Here is a 14,348-nt window from a genome sequence, read left to right as displayed (position 1 = left end):
GCGGTTTCGTTCTATACCAAATTAGATTAATAAAAAAAATGATTGTTTTATACTTCTTTGGCTCCAACGGTTTTGCCTGCCACGAGCCCAAAGAGCTAAACTTAAGCTTACTATGATCAGAGAAAATGGCATGTTTTCCCCTGCAAACAGGAAGCACTCATTTCCGAGGATAAAAAGGCAAGTGACGACTGTGTATCTGTATCCACCAAGTTCAGCTGACTAAAGCCATTTCTAGAGGTCATAGCGTACATCACAGCGGATTACCAGGTGCATTAAAGTTGCCATTATCAGTTCAATAACTATGTCTTAGGCCAGATGTCTATAGTCGATAATTATAATAACAATAGTCTATAATTATACCCGGTGAAAGACAAGGACAACCAGGACTAGATGCCAGTTCATCTGAGGACACCTAACATAGTTTCATATGAAAACTCCAAGGAATTCTGCATCCCTTAATTTCTCATAAACAAAGCGCACAAAATATAAACTGCAGATTACAGCCAAATTTACACAAGAAATATGATCAAATAGACTGCATTTTCACAATACACCTGTCACAGCTCGTCTTTCCGCTCCAGTCTGAGCGGATGCCAGCTGTCCAAATGACACCCTGACTGAAATTCCTCTAAAAAGTGAGTTTACATGCTTGTTCTAATTAAATAGTTTAAGAAGTTGCAGCAACTACTGGAGATACTCTTTGAAGACAGTGATACGATTTTTTTGGCCTTCGGTCTCCCGCAGTCATGAAAACCCCTTACATTTAGTCCTGATCTTAGTAGCCCCTGAGTCTGTGAGCACTGTGATGATCCAAAGCCTAGAATATGATAAGGAAAAATTATCATGTATCATGTTCTCCATTTTAGACAATAGCTGGTTGTCCTCTGCCAAGAAAGTCAGTGTTGACTTTCAAGCAACTTTCTCTGGGTGTGAGAGCCTTTGTGCAAGGAGGCAAAACAGGCCGTAGGCCAGGAAGTGTGCTTTGGAATGTGCAGATTCACGTCTCTAGAGGAGAAATTAAACACTGAGCCCTGCAAGGTATACCTGTGGTACAGTTCCACCTGTGGCCATGTGTCTTACTACTGGAATAATGATAAATATAGGTAAATAAACAGCCAATGATGTGGGAAGATTGATGATCAGAACACAGAGACTCAATGTATCTTGACTTACTCGTTGAAGACAAGGTCTGGTGCGAAATACAGCATCTGGCCATTGGTGTGTTTGTAGGACCTCCAGCTCAGAGCGAACGAGGAGAGGCACATCCAGGAGTACTGAATAAGGGTGATTTGGTCCTCAATTGGCAAGTTCCGGAATCCTGTGAGGACACGCAAGGAGGGAGTTGGCAGGTAACACAATACAGCCTCTGCCATTTTCAAACAGCATGGGGGGTCACTGAAAACATGATCAGCTAAAATAACAACTCGGTTCCTCCTCATAAGATTTCTTTCCCACAGTACAGCTAAAGGAGTTGTACAATAGCCAGTAACATGCACAAAATAGTTATTTTTTAGTGAAAACCCAAAGGTACCATAATTTAAAAAGTAACTACACAATGCACTTATAAAGTGCTTTAAGGAAGCACTAGAAAGGGTGCTATTAATTCAAATATAAAATTATATCTCCATAAAAACCATGTAGTACGCGCTCTCTCCATAATGTACACTAAAAGTTTTTTTTTTTTTTTTTTTTACATACTAGACATGAAAACATGGCTTACAAAACCTGTTACAATATGAAAAATGAGGAGACTAAAGATGTTGCTTGAGGAGCTGATGCCTTCAAAGTCAGGGAGACATTCTGGCAGGCCGCCTGCCCAGCTGTCTATTTATATATCTAGACAGAGTAATCAGACACTCTCAAAGTATCAAATAGTTGCAATACAGCATATTAAACATAATAAAAGATAATACCTGCCACAAAATTACGGTCTTGACATTCTGTAAGCTAGTACTAGGAATTAGTTATTCGACATTAACTTACGGTCAAAGATTTCTTTGTGATATCTTGTAAAATAATATCACTCAGAGCTGTTCATTCAGCATAATTATGAACGTATGGACTTCAGAAACAACATAACCTTAATAAACGTGTTTACAAATTATGAAAACCCTTTAATAGCGCAGTCAAGGTTACCAATTGATACATGAAATATATTTAAAATGTATATGAAGTGTGAGTTATAAGGCTTTACCCTACAATTATAATTCATAAAGGAATATCCAGCACTGTGCGAGTTATAAAGCTTTACCCCACAATTATAATTCATAAAGGAATATCCAGCAGTGTCAGCTAAATACTAGTTTTTAATCATTGTACATCAATTTGGTGAAAACGTTCTGCTGAATGACTACGCAGAAATGTAGATTAAAACATCTGAGAGTGAATGTAAACCAGTACTTGAGAGCAATATCTGGAATAAGGTATAATAACCTTGAGGTCAGGGACAGTCATATTACAGTCCTAATACACACTTTCTCGACGTGAGCTGCTTATTTAGCTTATTAAAAGGCACAGCCTTGACTTATCGCTGCAGAAGTGTGTACTGTGGTCACACTAACCCCATGTCCAACCCGTAAGGGAAAAGGATGGCGGGCCTGACCTGGTAGTACTTTGGCCCACTTGACGACCCTGATCATCTGCTTCCCGGCAAGCTGGTTGAGACTTGAAAGCAGGTGGTCAGTTGTGTCTGGCTGGGTGTTGTCATAGCCCGCATACACAACCTCCGGCTCAATGAGCTCAAGCACACTGCACATGGAGGGTGACAGGTAGGGCATCATCCCCGGCACATGGGCCACCAGGGCGGTGCTCACAGACAGCTCCTTCTCTGAGTCCAGGCACGTGTTGCCCTCCTTAGGGCTCGGCAGAGGAGGCTCAGCCACACCTTTCAGCTTGCCTAATTTCTTAGACTTCCGTGCTGCAGTCACAAATCATGGCAACATAAGAAATTACACTCCAACAAAAGTGACTGTTTCACCATTTGAAAAAGATGAAACTGTACACACTGTACTTTTTGAACTGGCATGAGGCTGCAAATTAACAAAGAAAAAATAAAATAACAATGTAGAATAAACATTCTACATTCAATAAACATTCTTTTGCAATAATAAATTGGGCAAAAACAGTTTTCTGCTGATGCCTAATGGTTAAGAAGTGGTAGGCTGGCGAGGGCAAGTGTGAACATGGAACTCAAAAGTGTGCTGTTCTCAAGGTCTGTTTTACACCAGGACACTGTCTTGAGTGCAATTTACACAACAACAGATCGTTTTTTGCCGAAAATTAGAATATTGAGCCTTGAACTACATGTGTTGAGCGAGAGTGGAAAGCGCTTGCGGTCACAGCATGACGCAGAGCAAATCGGACATGCATTAAGCATCATTATCAAACCCGTTTCCCTGGAGACGACCACAGCGTTATGTCTGGGAAGCATTTTTAAAAAAGCCCGTCTTACATTCTACACATCTGAATATATATATTTTTATGAAGACAGCAGATAGTATTTTTATCAGCATAAAAAGGCATGTTAATCTTTTTTAGTAAAATGAAAATTATGTTTCCGTGTTGCTAATTGCTCACATTACAGTAATGATTGTTTTGTTCTGTGTTCTCAGGGAAATTTTCAGGGAAAAATTTCAGGGATTGGAGGACCAGCCCCAGAGGGTGAGAAGTGGAGTTCAGTATCAAAGTCTGGCAAGAGTTTGGGGAACATCTAACAGGGCTGACAACGATGCATATACAGCTCATGGCAGCGGAACAGGAGGCCCAAGAGGTCACCAGACAGATGAAACTGTGCAAAAATGCATTCGTCAATACAAGCTGGCAATGACTTTCTCCTGTTTTTATACCTGCATGTGTTTCCACTGTGTAAAGTGACCACTGACCTAAAAAACTCAACAGTGCTGTAGGCAAACAAAGAAAAATGCTTCTTTTCCATTTGCAACACCAGCCTCATTGTTTAAAAACTTTTTTGCTGATACCCTGAAGGATAACTCATCCTTGTACACCAAGTCAGTTTCTTTAACATCAGCCATGCTTCTGTTAAATTAAAAAAAAAAAAAAAAACTGGGAGGCACTTTTGAGACCATTATGAGATTACCCTGCCAGATGAAGTATTTTTCAGAGACTGCAGCTTATGATGAGAATCGGCCTGTCCCACGTTTACTCCAATTACACCGAAGCCACAGGGGGACACACAGCAACAGTGGACAACTATGAATGGAAAGCCAGAGGTGACCGGCTGAGCTGAGTAGCAGCGAGTGACGACTGACGACAAGGTTACCACGCACCTCCCAGGTTCATGCCAGCCTGCAGACACTTGCGCACTCGGCATGCTGGGCAGTTCTTCCTGCGGATCTTGTCAATGATGCAGTCATTGCGTCCAGCACACAGGTAGTTGTGTTGGCCTTGAGGGAGAGCAGAAGGAAAAGTCATCAGCGAAGACGTGGTCTCAAGGCAGCACACAGTGGTACTGGGGTTTTATTTACATTAAATCATTTAGCTGACACTTTTTTCTAAAGCAGCTTAGTGTGACGATACTTAGAACTATTTATTCATTTATACAGGGTAAATACGCTTAAGTACCTCGTATTACAACCAGAAGTGGGAATCAACCCTGCAACCTTTGGGTCCAAAGGCAGTAGCTCTAAGCACTACACTACTACTGGCCATCCCACGACCCCGTATGGGACAAGCGGTTCAGAAAATGTGTGCGAGTTTAATACTGCAAATCATTTCGAACAAAAGTGTCAGATAAATGTATAATATTGGTTATCAGGCCAGCAGGCTGTGAAGTGGCTCAGTTTCTGTCTTGCATTTTAAAGGTCCAGGGTTTACATCCCTGCTCCGACTCTTGCACCTTTGATTACAGTCCCTACCCTGAAATACCAGAATACAGCAGATCATTTAAAGTACCTTCGTGTTGTGAGCTGCCTTGGACAGTAATAACTATATTCATTTAGCCGTCACTTTTTTCCTAAGCAGCTTACAGTGTTAAAGCACTTACAATTGTATACCATTTAAACGGCAGGGTAATTTTTACTGGAGCAATTTAGGGTAAGTACCTTGCTTAGGAGTACTATAGCCAGAGGTGGGAATTGAACTTCGCTCTAACCCCTATGCTACCAGTTGCCCACCTACTTACATCTGTTCCACCAGAAAAACAGGGTAGTAGGTGGCATAGTGGAAAAGTACCACACTCTTACATTTATCCATTTAGCAACTTCCATTATTTTAGGTACTTTAAGCCGCTTCAACACTTCATCCGTAGCCTTAAACCACAGTTTTGACTACATTTCATATCTTTACAAATTAATTTGTTTAAATCTCACAAATTTGTGTTAAGACACGTCATTTGTTTTTGGTTTATCATTTGTAATCTGATTCTGCCATTGAGATATAGTGCAATATATTGCAATATAAGAATGGATAGTACTGTATTTATAGGCATTAAGTAATGTATTAATCATAATTTAAATTTATTGTAATTCTTTTCTTCAAAGAGACTTGGTGTTAAGTTACACTGATTCAGCCATCTATACAGCTGGCAAAGTTGTACTGGTGGCTCTAACTGGCCCATCATCAGGGCATTCTCAGCTTAAGACCCTGGTCGGGAACTTCTTGTCACCTTAAGCAAAAGATTTAATTTGAACAATGAAAAGAAAAGACACCCTGGATGAGTAACTGTGGGCTGTATCTGTGCGAAAGCAGCTCAACTCAACACCAGTGTTCAGTGGCTCTTGGTCCCGCAGTTACTGCGCAGTGAATTTTCTGTCAGCTGTCCCTGTTCGGGTGCCAGGAGGGACACGACCACAGGAGGAGACACGGCAGCTGTAGCCTGGCCACTATTTTTGGCACCGTCACATGACCATTACATAAGCACCCCCCCAACACACACACACACACAGCCATTTTCCCCCTTGCTCTGAAAAAAAAACATTAAACAGCAACAGGAAATGCGACGATGCCCAGCACCGCAATCGGTCCGTTCAGATAACCAGAGGATCCTCCTACAGGGAACAGTTTCCTTTCCCGTGATCCTGCCTTCTGGATGAGCCCCACCCATCAATACAGGCCACGGTAGAAGAAATGGCACGAGCTGTGAAACTCCTTTGAATTAATCTATTTTTTCTCCTTCCTGTCCCCCCACTGTAACCAGAGTCAGCTGAACAGATGAACCTTCTTTGCCAAGATATCTGTGAAATTACAAAGTAACACAGTATTATTACTCAATATCATTAACCTTTATTCAGCCTTGTCCCAAGGGGATTTGTGGTGTAAGGTTTGTACACTACTACTTTCACTGATTTACATATTAATACAGCACTGTAGTTTTTACTGCATCAGTTCAGCATACAGGTCCATATCAAAGAAGCTATTGCAGGAGGTGGGATTTGAACACGAATGCTTTGACTGGTGGGTGGCAGCCCCACATCAGTACTCATGCAGTACTGATGCATCTTCTGTGCCCTGTATAATACAAAACGACTTATTACAAAGTCCCCTCCCCCCAAAAATAAAGAAAATCACAGACAGAGCATCTGTGCTACCTATGGTTAGGTGTTACATGGACAGTCTCAAGCTCCTGGTTTAGAGTTCACCACACTAATGGCTAAGCTACACGCACAGCTTTAATCACTTTTATTAAAATCATAAATGTCCTTCCGGTACCATAGTTTGAGATAGTTTTACATTTATGCCCGTCTTTTCCTTTACTCTACTGCGTAATTGTAATATTTTAAATTTTAAGCAGGGGTCGCAGCAGGTTTGGCGTGTGCCTGCTGTGTTGTGGGTCTGGGATTTGAGTCCTGCTTGGGGTGCCTTGCAGCAGACTGGCATCGTATGCTGGATCTCTCCCCTCCCCCTTCATCCTTGCGCCGTGTTGCTGGGTAGGCTCTGGCTCGCCGTGACCCCGCTTGGAACAAGCAGTTGTAGACATTGGTTGGCTGGTTAAATATAAAGCTCTAACACGAAGCACACATACACACATACAGTAACTGCAGAAATGTAAATGTGTATCATCTCAACCCAGGTTCTTTTTGGATTTAGATACTATAATCTTATCACAATGATTTTGACAGATAAGCTGATACTGTTAATATTACAAGGTACAAAAAAAACATCAGTAGGTTTCAAAACCTTGACAATAATAAATTTTGACAACCTTTACTTTTTGGCCTCCAGAGTATACAGTATTTAGTAACCAAGCAGAGTTAAAATGGCTCATTGATGCCTCTATGATCAGCAGTGACTCTCAATGTCACAAACAGAACATTCTGCTTGTTTGCATTTATTTGTGTATGAATTTATTGTATTATGTCAGCAAAACAGCATGAGCACATACTTCTGAGATTCGTACATTCTTTCCCACTGGAAGGTGGCAGGACATGGTGGAACTATCACAGCTTCACTTCAGTCGGCATTCAACACAAGGTCCCCCTCCTATGGTTTCTCTCCAGCAGGGCACCTCCCTTGAACCACTGTATGAGTGTGCATTAGGCACACCCAGTGTTTCCAGTCCTGCAGCTAGATTCCTCTAAAACTGACTACAGTAAGCCACCAGTACATCTCCTTATACTGAACCTGTGTTGGACCTGCATTCTTCTCAACCTTTTCCTTTTTGCCTTCACCTCTACCCTGGAAGCCTGAACACCATGCAAGGGCTCATAACCATCTTTCTCACTGTCAAAACCTGCCACTCTTTCTTAATTATATGTATACACATTTTGGGTAGTGTGTGCTTCAGTTTTGCCCAAATGTATCAGATGTGAATCATCTGCGGATCATACCCGTGTTTCATGTCGGCTGACATGTCTTTTCCCAACCAGCGGCCTGCACCTGGGACTGGTTTCCCCCCATCAGACAAGAGTTTTGGCAACTTAAACACTGCATTAGTCGTGTCACAACATATTTAACAACCCAACTGAAAATTCCAGATTAATGCGTGCCTGTGCCGTAAAAGGTAACATAAAACAATAAAAATACAGAAAATCATGCCGGCTACTACAGTTTTCATGTTAGCTTCTTTGATTTTCTGTATTCACAAGAATAAAAACATACAACTAAAGAAAAATGTAGAGCAAATGACATTTTGTGTCTATTTGGTTCTACACAAAAACATCCTCCTTATAGTTTTTTTCTTTTAACATTTTGCATTAATATCATTGAACAAAGTCATCACCAAAGATGACAGATAATAAAAAATATCACAGGCAGAAGGACACAGAAGACTTTCAGTGGAAAAGGGCACAAAGCATCCTCTGCTCTGCAGAAACTGCTGTCATGAGATGGTCATGAAATTAGGGAGAAATGGGCCTGCAACATAACAGTGACACATGCCACACATTAACTTCTGTTTTAATTGACAAAGCCAATTAGAGATCAAAAAAACTATTTTAATGAGCATGAACAAAAGTGAAGAAAACTGTAGCAACCCACTTATAACAATATTAACTACTGGAAATGATCAACACCTGCTCTAATAAGCTGAGGTTCCATGCACTACACATGATTATATCAGTTTAGCACAATGGAGCAGCAGTTCAATCTGGTAAGAAACTCATTATCACGGCCCACTGTGGGGCTGAACACACAGAAGATTATATAGATTCTTATTTTTGTTTAAAATAACCAGTAAACTTTAGCATAAGTAAAAAGTTTACCATTTTTATTTGCTGAACTCTATATGTAGTTTAATCTGGTAGTGACACAGGGATGACTGCATTACTTCCCCATTGGTGGCCCTGTTCGTGTCAGAGCAACTTGCCCAGGGGATCCAGACATCTCCTGACATCTCCCCTGTGCAATGGATGGCTCTGCTGACTCATCTCCTTGAAAAGCAGCACGGTCTCTCGCTCGCTCGCTCTCTCTCTCTCTCTCGCTGCCCCCCCAGAGCTCGCAGCTGCTGTGCCGAGGTTAGTCGAGGTAACCAGCCGGCAGCACAAATCACTGTTACTGTACAACCTGCAGAATATAAATAGGCTCCAGTAGGGAAGTGCTGTGCATTGCCCTGTAATGGCAGTCAGGGGTTAAGCAAATGCAATTGCAAGTGGAAACACTCGGCCTGCTTTCTGTCAGGGGCAAGATGGCACCAAAACTCATTCTAAACATTGAAAAAAAATAAAGAACCACTAGCCGTAGACAATAGAACGTTTTAATTCCATGTATAGATCTCCTGATGTGTATATGCTGAACACAGGGATAGTTTTCACTATACCATTAAGAGCTTCATCATAAAATGTGAAAATAGATAGATTCTGGAGCAGCAGACGGTACAGTAAGTTATAGTGATTGGACTCAAAAGGTCTGGATTCAAATCCCACTTCCTGCTGTAACACCCTGGATCAAGAAACTTACAATTGACGCAGTAAAAATGATCCCGTTGTACAAATGGTGAAATTACTCCTAGTACATTCTAAGTTGCCTCAAAGAAAAATTTCAATTATTACTATACTATGTGACATAACTGGCATTAAAGCAAACTAGAGTGACTAATTCAGTATTTGGACCAACAGCTAGTGGTGCCCATGTTTCCCTGGATAAAAGAGGAGTCAAAACGTAACCAAGTTTTGTTTTGCTTGCACTGAATATGTATTTCCCGGTAGGTATAGGGAGCGGCATAAGGCGCAGCACCCCATCTCTTTCTCTCGCGCACACGCACACAACAACTGCATGTGTTGAGAACCAGGGACCACTGCTCAGCCATCTCTTACCCTCCAACTCCTGAAACACAGCCATACTGTCAAGAAAACCACTAGTTGGTTACGTAATGTATAAACTGATGTATAAATCTTTTAACATTTTACTCAAGATTTTTTAAACTGCTGCACTGTTGTCTGTAGACCTGGGGGCAGGCTGGAAACCATTATTTTGAGCCTCTTCATACAGTGCTCATTTAAATGTTCGTCAAACATCCACATTTTGCTCTCGAGTGAGATTTAAACCATTAAGGTCTCTAATGAACAAGGCTGATGATGGCGTGCTACAGCGCACAAGACTGGCATATGTGAACCTGGACTTCAACTCATCAATTAGGATCTAGTGATTTGAGTAATGTTAAACAGCTATTTAAATTGGCTTAAAAGTCTTTTTCTATCTTGAATGCGCTGAGGGGTGGGCAGCCATTGGCACTTGAACATCCAGGATTTTTTTTTTTTCCTCCCTTGCCTTTCAGTTCCAAGTTTTTTTATAGCTTTAACTAATATAGCTTTTTGTAGTAAGGCATCACACAAGTGAATACATTCAAATGTCATGTACAGATAGTGAGGGGGGGTGCTCACTTTTTGTTGTGCATTTCTTTCATCTGCCCCTTATTTTTAAAAAGTGCCACTTTGCCATGACTGATACACCTATCTGCCATCTTTTTTCCACCCCCAAGGTGATGACTTTGCTTTTTGATATCAATACACAACATTAAAGGAAAAAATCAAAGAAGGACACACCTGTATGTACTTAAGAGTGTTAGCTACATAAGACATAAGTAAAAATGTATAACTTTGTTTGCTTAGTTCAATATAAAGGCAAAGATTTCATTCATGATGAGTCATCCTCAGCTCTCTCCAGTACCACTGCATAGAGAAATGAGGAAAATTAACACATTGAAACCATTAATAAAACTTTATACAAACTTTATACAGTTTCGTAAGGGCAAAACTGGATGTCCAAACAAAATTCCCTTTAAAAGGCCATTCTGAAAAGCTTGTGAACTGTTATGGCCATCTGACATGAGTCCTTGTTGTTCATGAAGAACACAGCCACACACGTTTCCACAAGAAGACTGAGCCAAACAACCTGGGAAAAACCTCAAAAACTGTGTGCTCAGAGAAGCAGCTGTACAGTGAAGATGGTGTGTGGCGTTTTAATATACATTTCACACATTTAATGTAGGAATACTATTTTTAAATCAAGTTGTAAAGGCACACAACTTATAACATTAATTTTAAAGGACTGAAACGCATAGCAGGTTTCTGTCAGTTTATTGTAAACATGGAAGCGTTTGAACGTAATAAAAATATAACAGCATGAATATACTGAACCAGAATATGCAATTAGGAAGTAAATTCAAAAAAGCAGTGAAAGATACCTTTACTAAAACCATTCAACAGCTAGGTACATAAATATGTGAGCCTCAGGTGTCATCATTTCAGAAGTTGTACAGACATAATGTAAGAATAAAAAATAACAGATCTGGTGGCATCAATGACAATCATACCAAGACAAGAGCTCAGAGGAAACCCTTCGAGTTATTTACTTCTTATTGTACCATGGTCTATTATCTAAGTGGTTCATTGTCCTATAAATACGCCCAATTTTATATCTTTAGAAAGACAGACCAAAGTAGTTATTACCGGAGATTTATCCATTTCCATGAAATTAAGGATTACTCTTTGAATTCAGCAATACAAAAAGGCAGGGGTGTGTTTTGTAATATATTCATCTGTAGATCAATGTGTAAATCCCAGTGCAATGACTTCAGAATAAAAACATGAAGTCATGAAAAAAAACATGTACTTCCAAAATTATCAACTTCTAACCCTGTTTAAAGGGCAATATATTACGGGATTAGCATTGCTATGGAAACAAACACCACTGCTCCCTGGTTAACTGATAATTGAACACTTGTGTATTGTTCATGTGTTCTGTTCGTATGTGAGAGAGAAGGAAAAGAACATAACGATGGAAAAAATATGCCTGAAGCTTAGTAAACGTACCCTCAATGGCTCGCTTGAAGAAGACCTTACAGCTGCCGCAGGTGATGACCCCGTAGTGACAGCCGGACGCCTCGTCCCCGCACACCAGGCACACTTTGGTCGCAGATGTGCCAGATGACTGTGTTCGCAGTGAGCTGCAAATCAAGCATAACAGATTTTTTTAAACACAGTATGAAACAGCTGGTAGTGCAGTGGTTAGTGCTGCTGCCTTTGAACTTAAAGATTGCAGATTCAAATCCCACCTCAAGCTGTAGTACTGTTGAGCAAGATACTTAGCCCAAATCAATCTAATAAAATTATCCTGCTATATATGAAGGGATAAATACTTGTCAATACCTTAACATTCCAAGTCACTTTGCAGAAAAACAAGCTAAATAAATGTCATTTTTAAGAAGTCTTTGCAAATCAAAAATCTTTACTGAACTACTTTGATTTGCCTCAAATGTGTAAGAGTTTTGCAAAAGAATTGCTTCACCAGACTTGAAAATATAGCATCCACTTTGACATTAACAGAATAGCTGAACACATCAATGCATGTTCATGAGTAATATGTATAGGATTCATTTCACACTTTCTTACTTCACAGTTTTCAATGTGTCAATGGTGGCAAGAACTCTTCATAGAAAATTCATAAATTCAAAAAATTTGATTAAAAGTTTGCCTTTGGCAGGAAATTTCTTTGGTGGAAAATGTGTACGTGTTATTAAAAACCCAGCTACTTGTGTAATGTTCTGGTTTATATTGTATTTGACAAACTTGACCACACTCAAGAATCACGCATTCAGATCTCTCCCTCTCCTTTGCATTCTTCTTGGAGATGTAAGTTGCTTTGAAGAAAGTGTCTGCTAAATGAATAAATGGAGTTGACTTACTGTGCCAACACATGCATGGGTTTCAAGGCAATAACATAAAATAATGAAGATCAATACACTAAAACCTTTTGGTACTTCGACATGGGAGTATTTAAAGAAATACTGAAAAATGGAGAACAACAACAGTGAGGCATTTCCCTCATGTAGTAACACCCCGTGCCTCGAAACAATTTTGCTGACTCAGCAGAAACTAAATGAACACTGGAATACCTACATTTACATTCATTTAGCAGACGCTTGTCCAAAGTGACGTACATCTTAAGTGAAAGTACAATTTATGTATTACATTGAGAGGAGACATGGCTGCAGACATGAAAGTCTCAAGCAAACCTAGTTTGTTCCCTACCACTTGCTACACTTCAGACATCATTTTCACAAAGGCCCTGCTTAAGGTGAGACCCTGAAAACTTGTAAACAGGAGCCACTTATCCTTCACTGGTTACAAGAGGGGGGTGTGGTGGTGCAGTGGGTTTGGCTGGGTCCTGCTCTCTGGTGGGTCTGGGGTTCAAGTCCCGCTAGCAGCTCTAGTCTAAGTTCCACCTGGATGGCCGAACTCCTCACCGTCATGGAGAGTCCCACCACCCTGCGGCGAAAACTCACTTCAGCCGCTTGTATCCGTGATCTTACTTTTGGTCATTACCCAGAGTTCATGCTCATAGGTGAGGGTAGGGATGTAGACTGACCGGTAAAAGAGCTTTGCATTATTGTTGCCGCTGATCCCAGTCTGCAGCCGATCTCATGCTTCCTTCTTCCCAACTCGTGCGTAAGACCCCAAGATACTTAAAACTCCTCCACCTGGGGCAAATTCCCTCTCCTTACCTGAAGGGGGGCATGCCATCCTTTTCCGTGAGAACCATGGACTCACATGGAGGTGCTGATCCTCAGACCAACCGCTTCACATTCAGCTGCAAACCATTCCAGCGCATGCTGGAGGCATCCATGTGATGGTGCCAAAAGGACATCATCATCCGCAAAAATCAGACACATCACCTTCTGGCCCCCACATAGAATGCTTGAATACTCTGAACTGCTGTTTGGTGTGTAAGCACACACAAGTTTTCCTCTCTGCGACCTTAAGTTGCATTGAGGCGACCCTGTTGTAAGCTGGGACAAACTCCAACTGTACAGCAATCAGCTGGGGACTTGTATCCCCACACCTGCCCAGTGCCTCTCACCCTGTACAACTCTTGAGTAGCAGAGACACCACCCCTATCGAGGAATTTGGACCAGAGCCTACACTGTGAGTGGAGGTGAGCCCAACTATATCTAGTTGGTATCTCTCAACCTCCTGCCCCAGTTTCAGCTCCTCTCCCCACAGTGAAGTTACATTCCACGTGCCAAAAGCCAGTTTCTGCCGTGAGGGTCCATGATGCCAAGCGCCACCCTGCCCCTCCTGCTGCCTGAAGGCATTGCACCCAACCCCCATGTTGGACCTTGCGGGTGGTGGGCCAACATGCCCTCCCCCCGTTGCCTTTTCAGGCTGAGCCCGGCCGGGTTCCGTGGGCTGTCCCGCCACCAGGTGCTCACCTGGGAACACAAACCTCATGTCTGGCTCCAGGGGTAGGTCCCCGCGACCCTATCCCGGGCAGGGTAAACATTGTATTGTTGACTTTTTTCATGGAGGTTTTTGAATCGTGTTAGTCTGGATCTTCACTCCTGACCTGTTCTCCATGGGAGACCCTACCAGAAGCATACTGCTCTTGACAATATACCTCTGGAGATCCCTAGATCACGCACGCAACAAGGCAGTGAAGTATATTGTGCATAAAAA

At 41.5% G+C, this 14,348-nt stretch overlaps 1 protein-coding gene across 1 annotated transcript in view; it reads right to left on the bottom strand.

The window, feature by feature from the left end:
• The window catches only part of LOC108936702 (mineralocorticoid receptor-like), a 56,631-nt gene that overhangs the window by 9,810 nt on the left and 32,473 nt on the right, over positions 1 to 14,348 (bottom strand). The window contains exons 3-6 of the mRNA XM_018756218.1: positions 11,706 to 11,839; positions 4,287 to 4,403; positions 2,603 to 2,917; positions 1,174 to 1,318 (exon numbers count right to left, since the gene is read on the bottom strand). Coding sequence (XP_018611734.1) covers positions 1,174 to 1,318; positions 2,603 to 2,917; positions 4,287 to 4,403; positions 11,706 to 11,839 — 711 coding nt within the window. The remainder of the gene's footprint in view (positions 1 to 1,173; positions 1,319 to 2,602; positions 2,918 to 4,286; positions 4,404 to 11,705; positions 11,840 to 14,348) is intronic.

This window comes from Scleropages formosus, chromosome 3 (assembly GCF_900964775.1).
Source record: "Scleropages formosus chromosome 3, fSclFor1.1, whole genome shotgun sequence".
Classification (NCBI taxonomy): domain Eukaryota; kingdom Metazoa; phylum Chordata; class Actinopteri; order Osteoglossiformes; family Osteoglossidae; genus Scleropages; species Scleropages formosus.
Note: the sequence above shows the minus strand (reverse complement) of the source record. Positions and strands in the feature narration are given on the sequence as shown.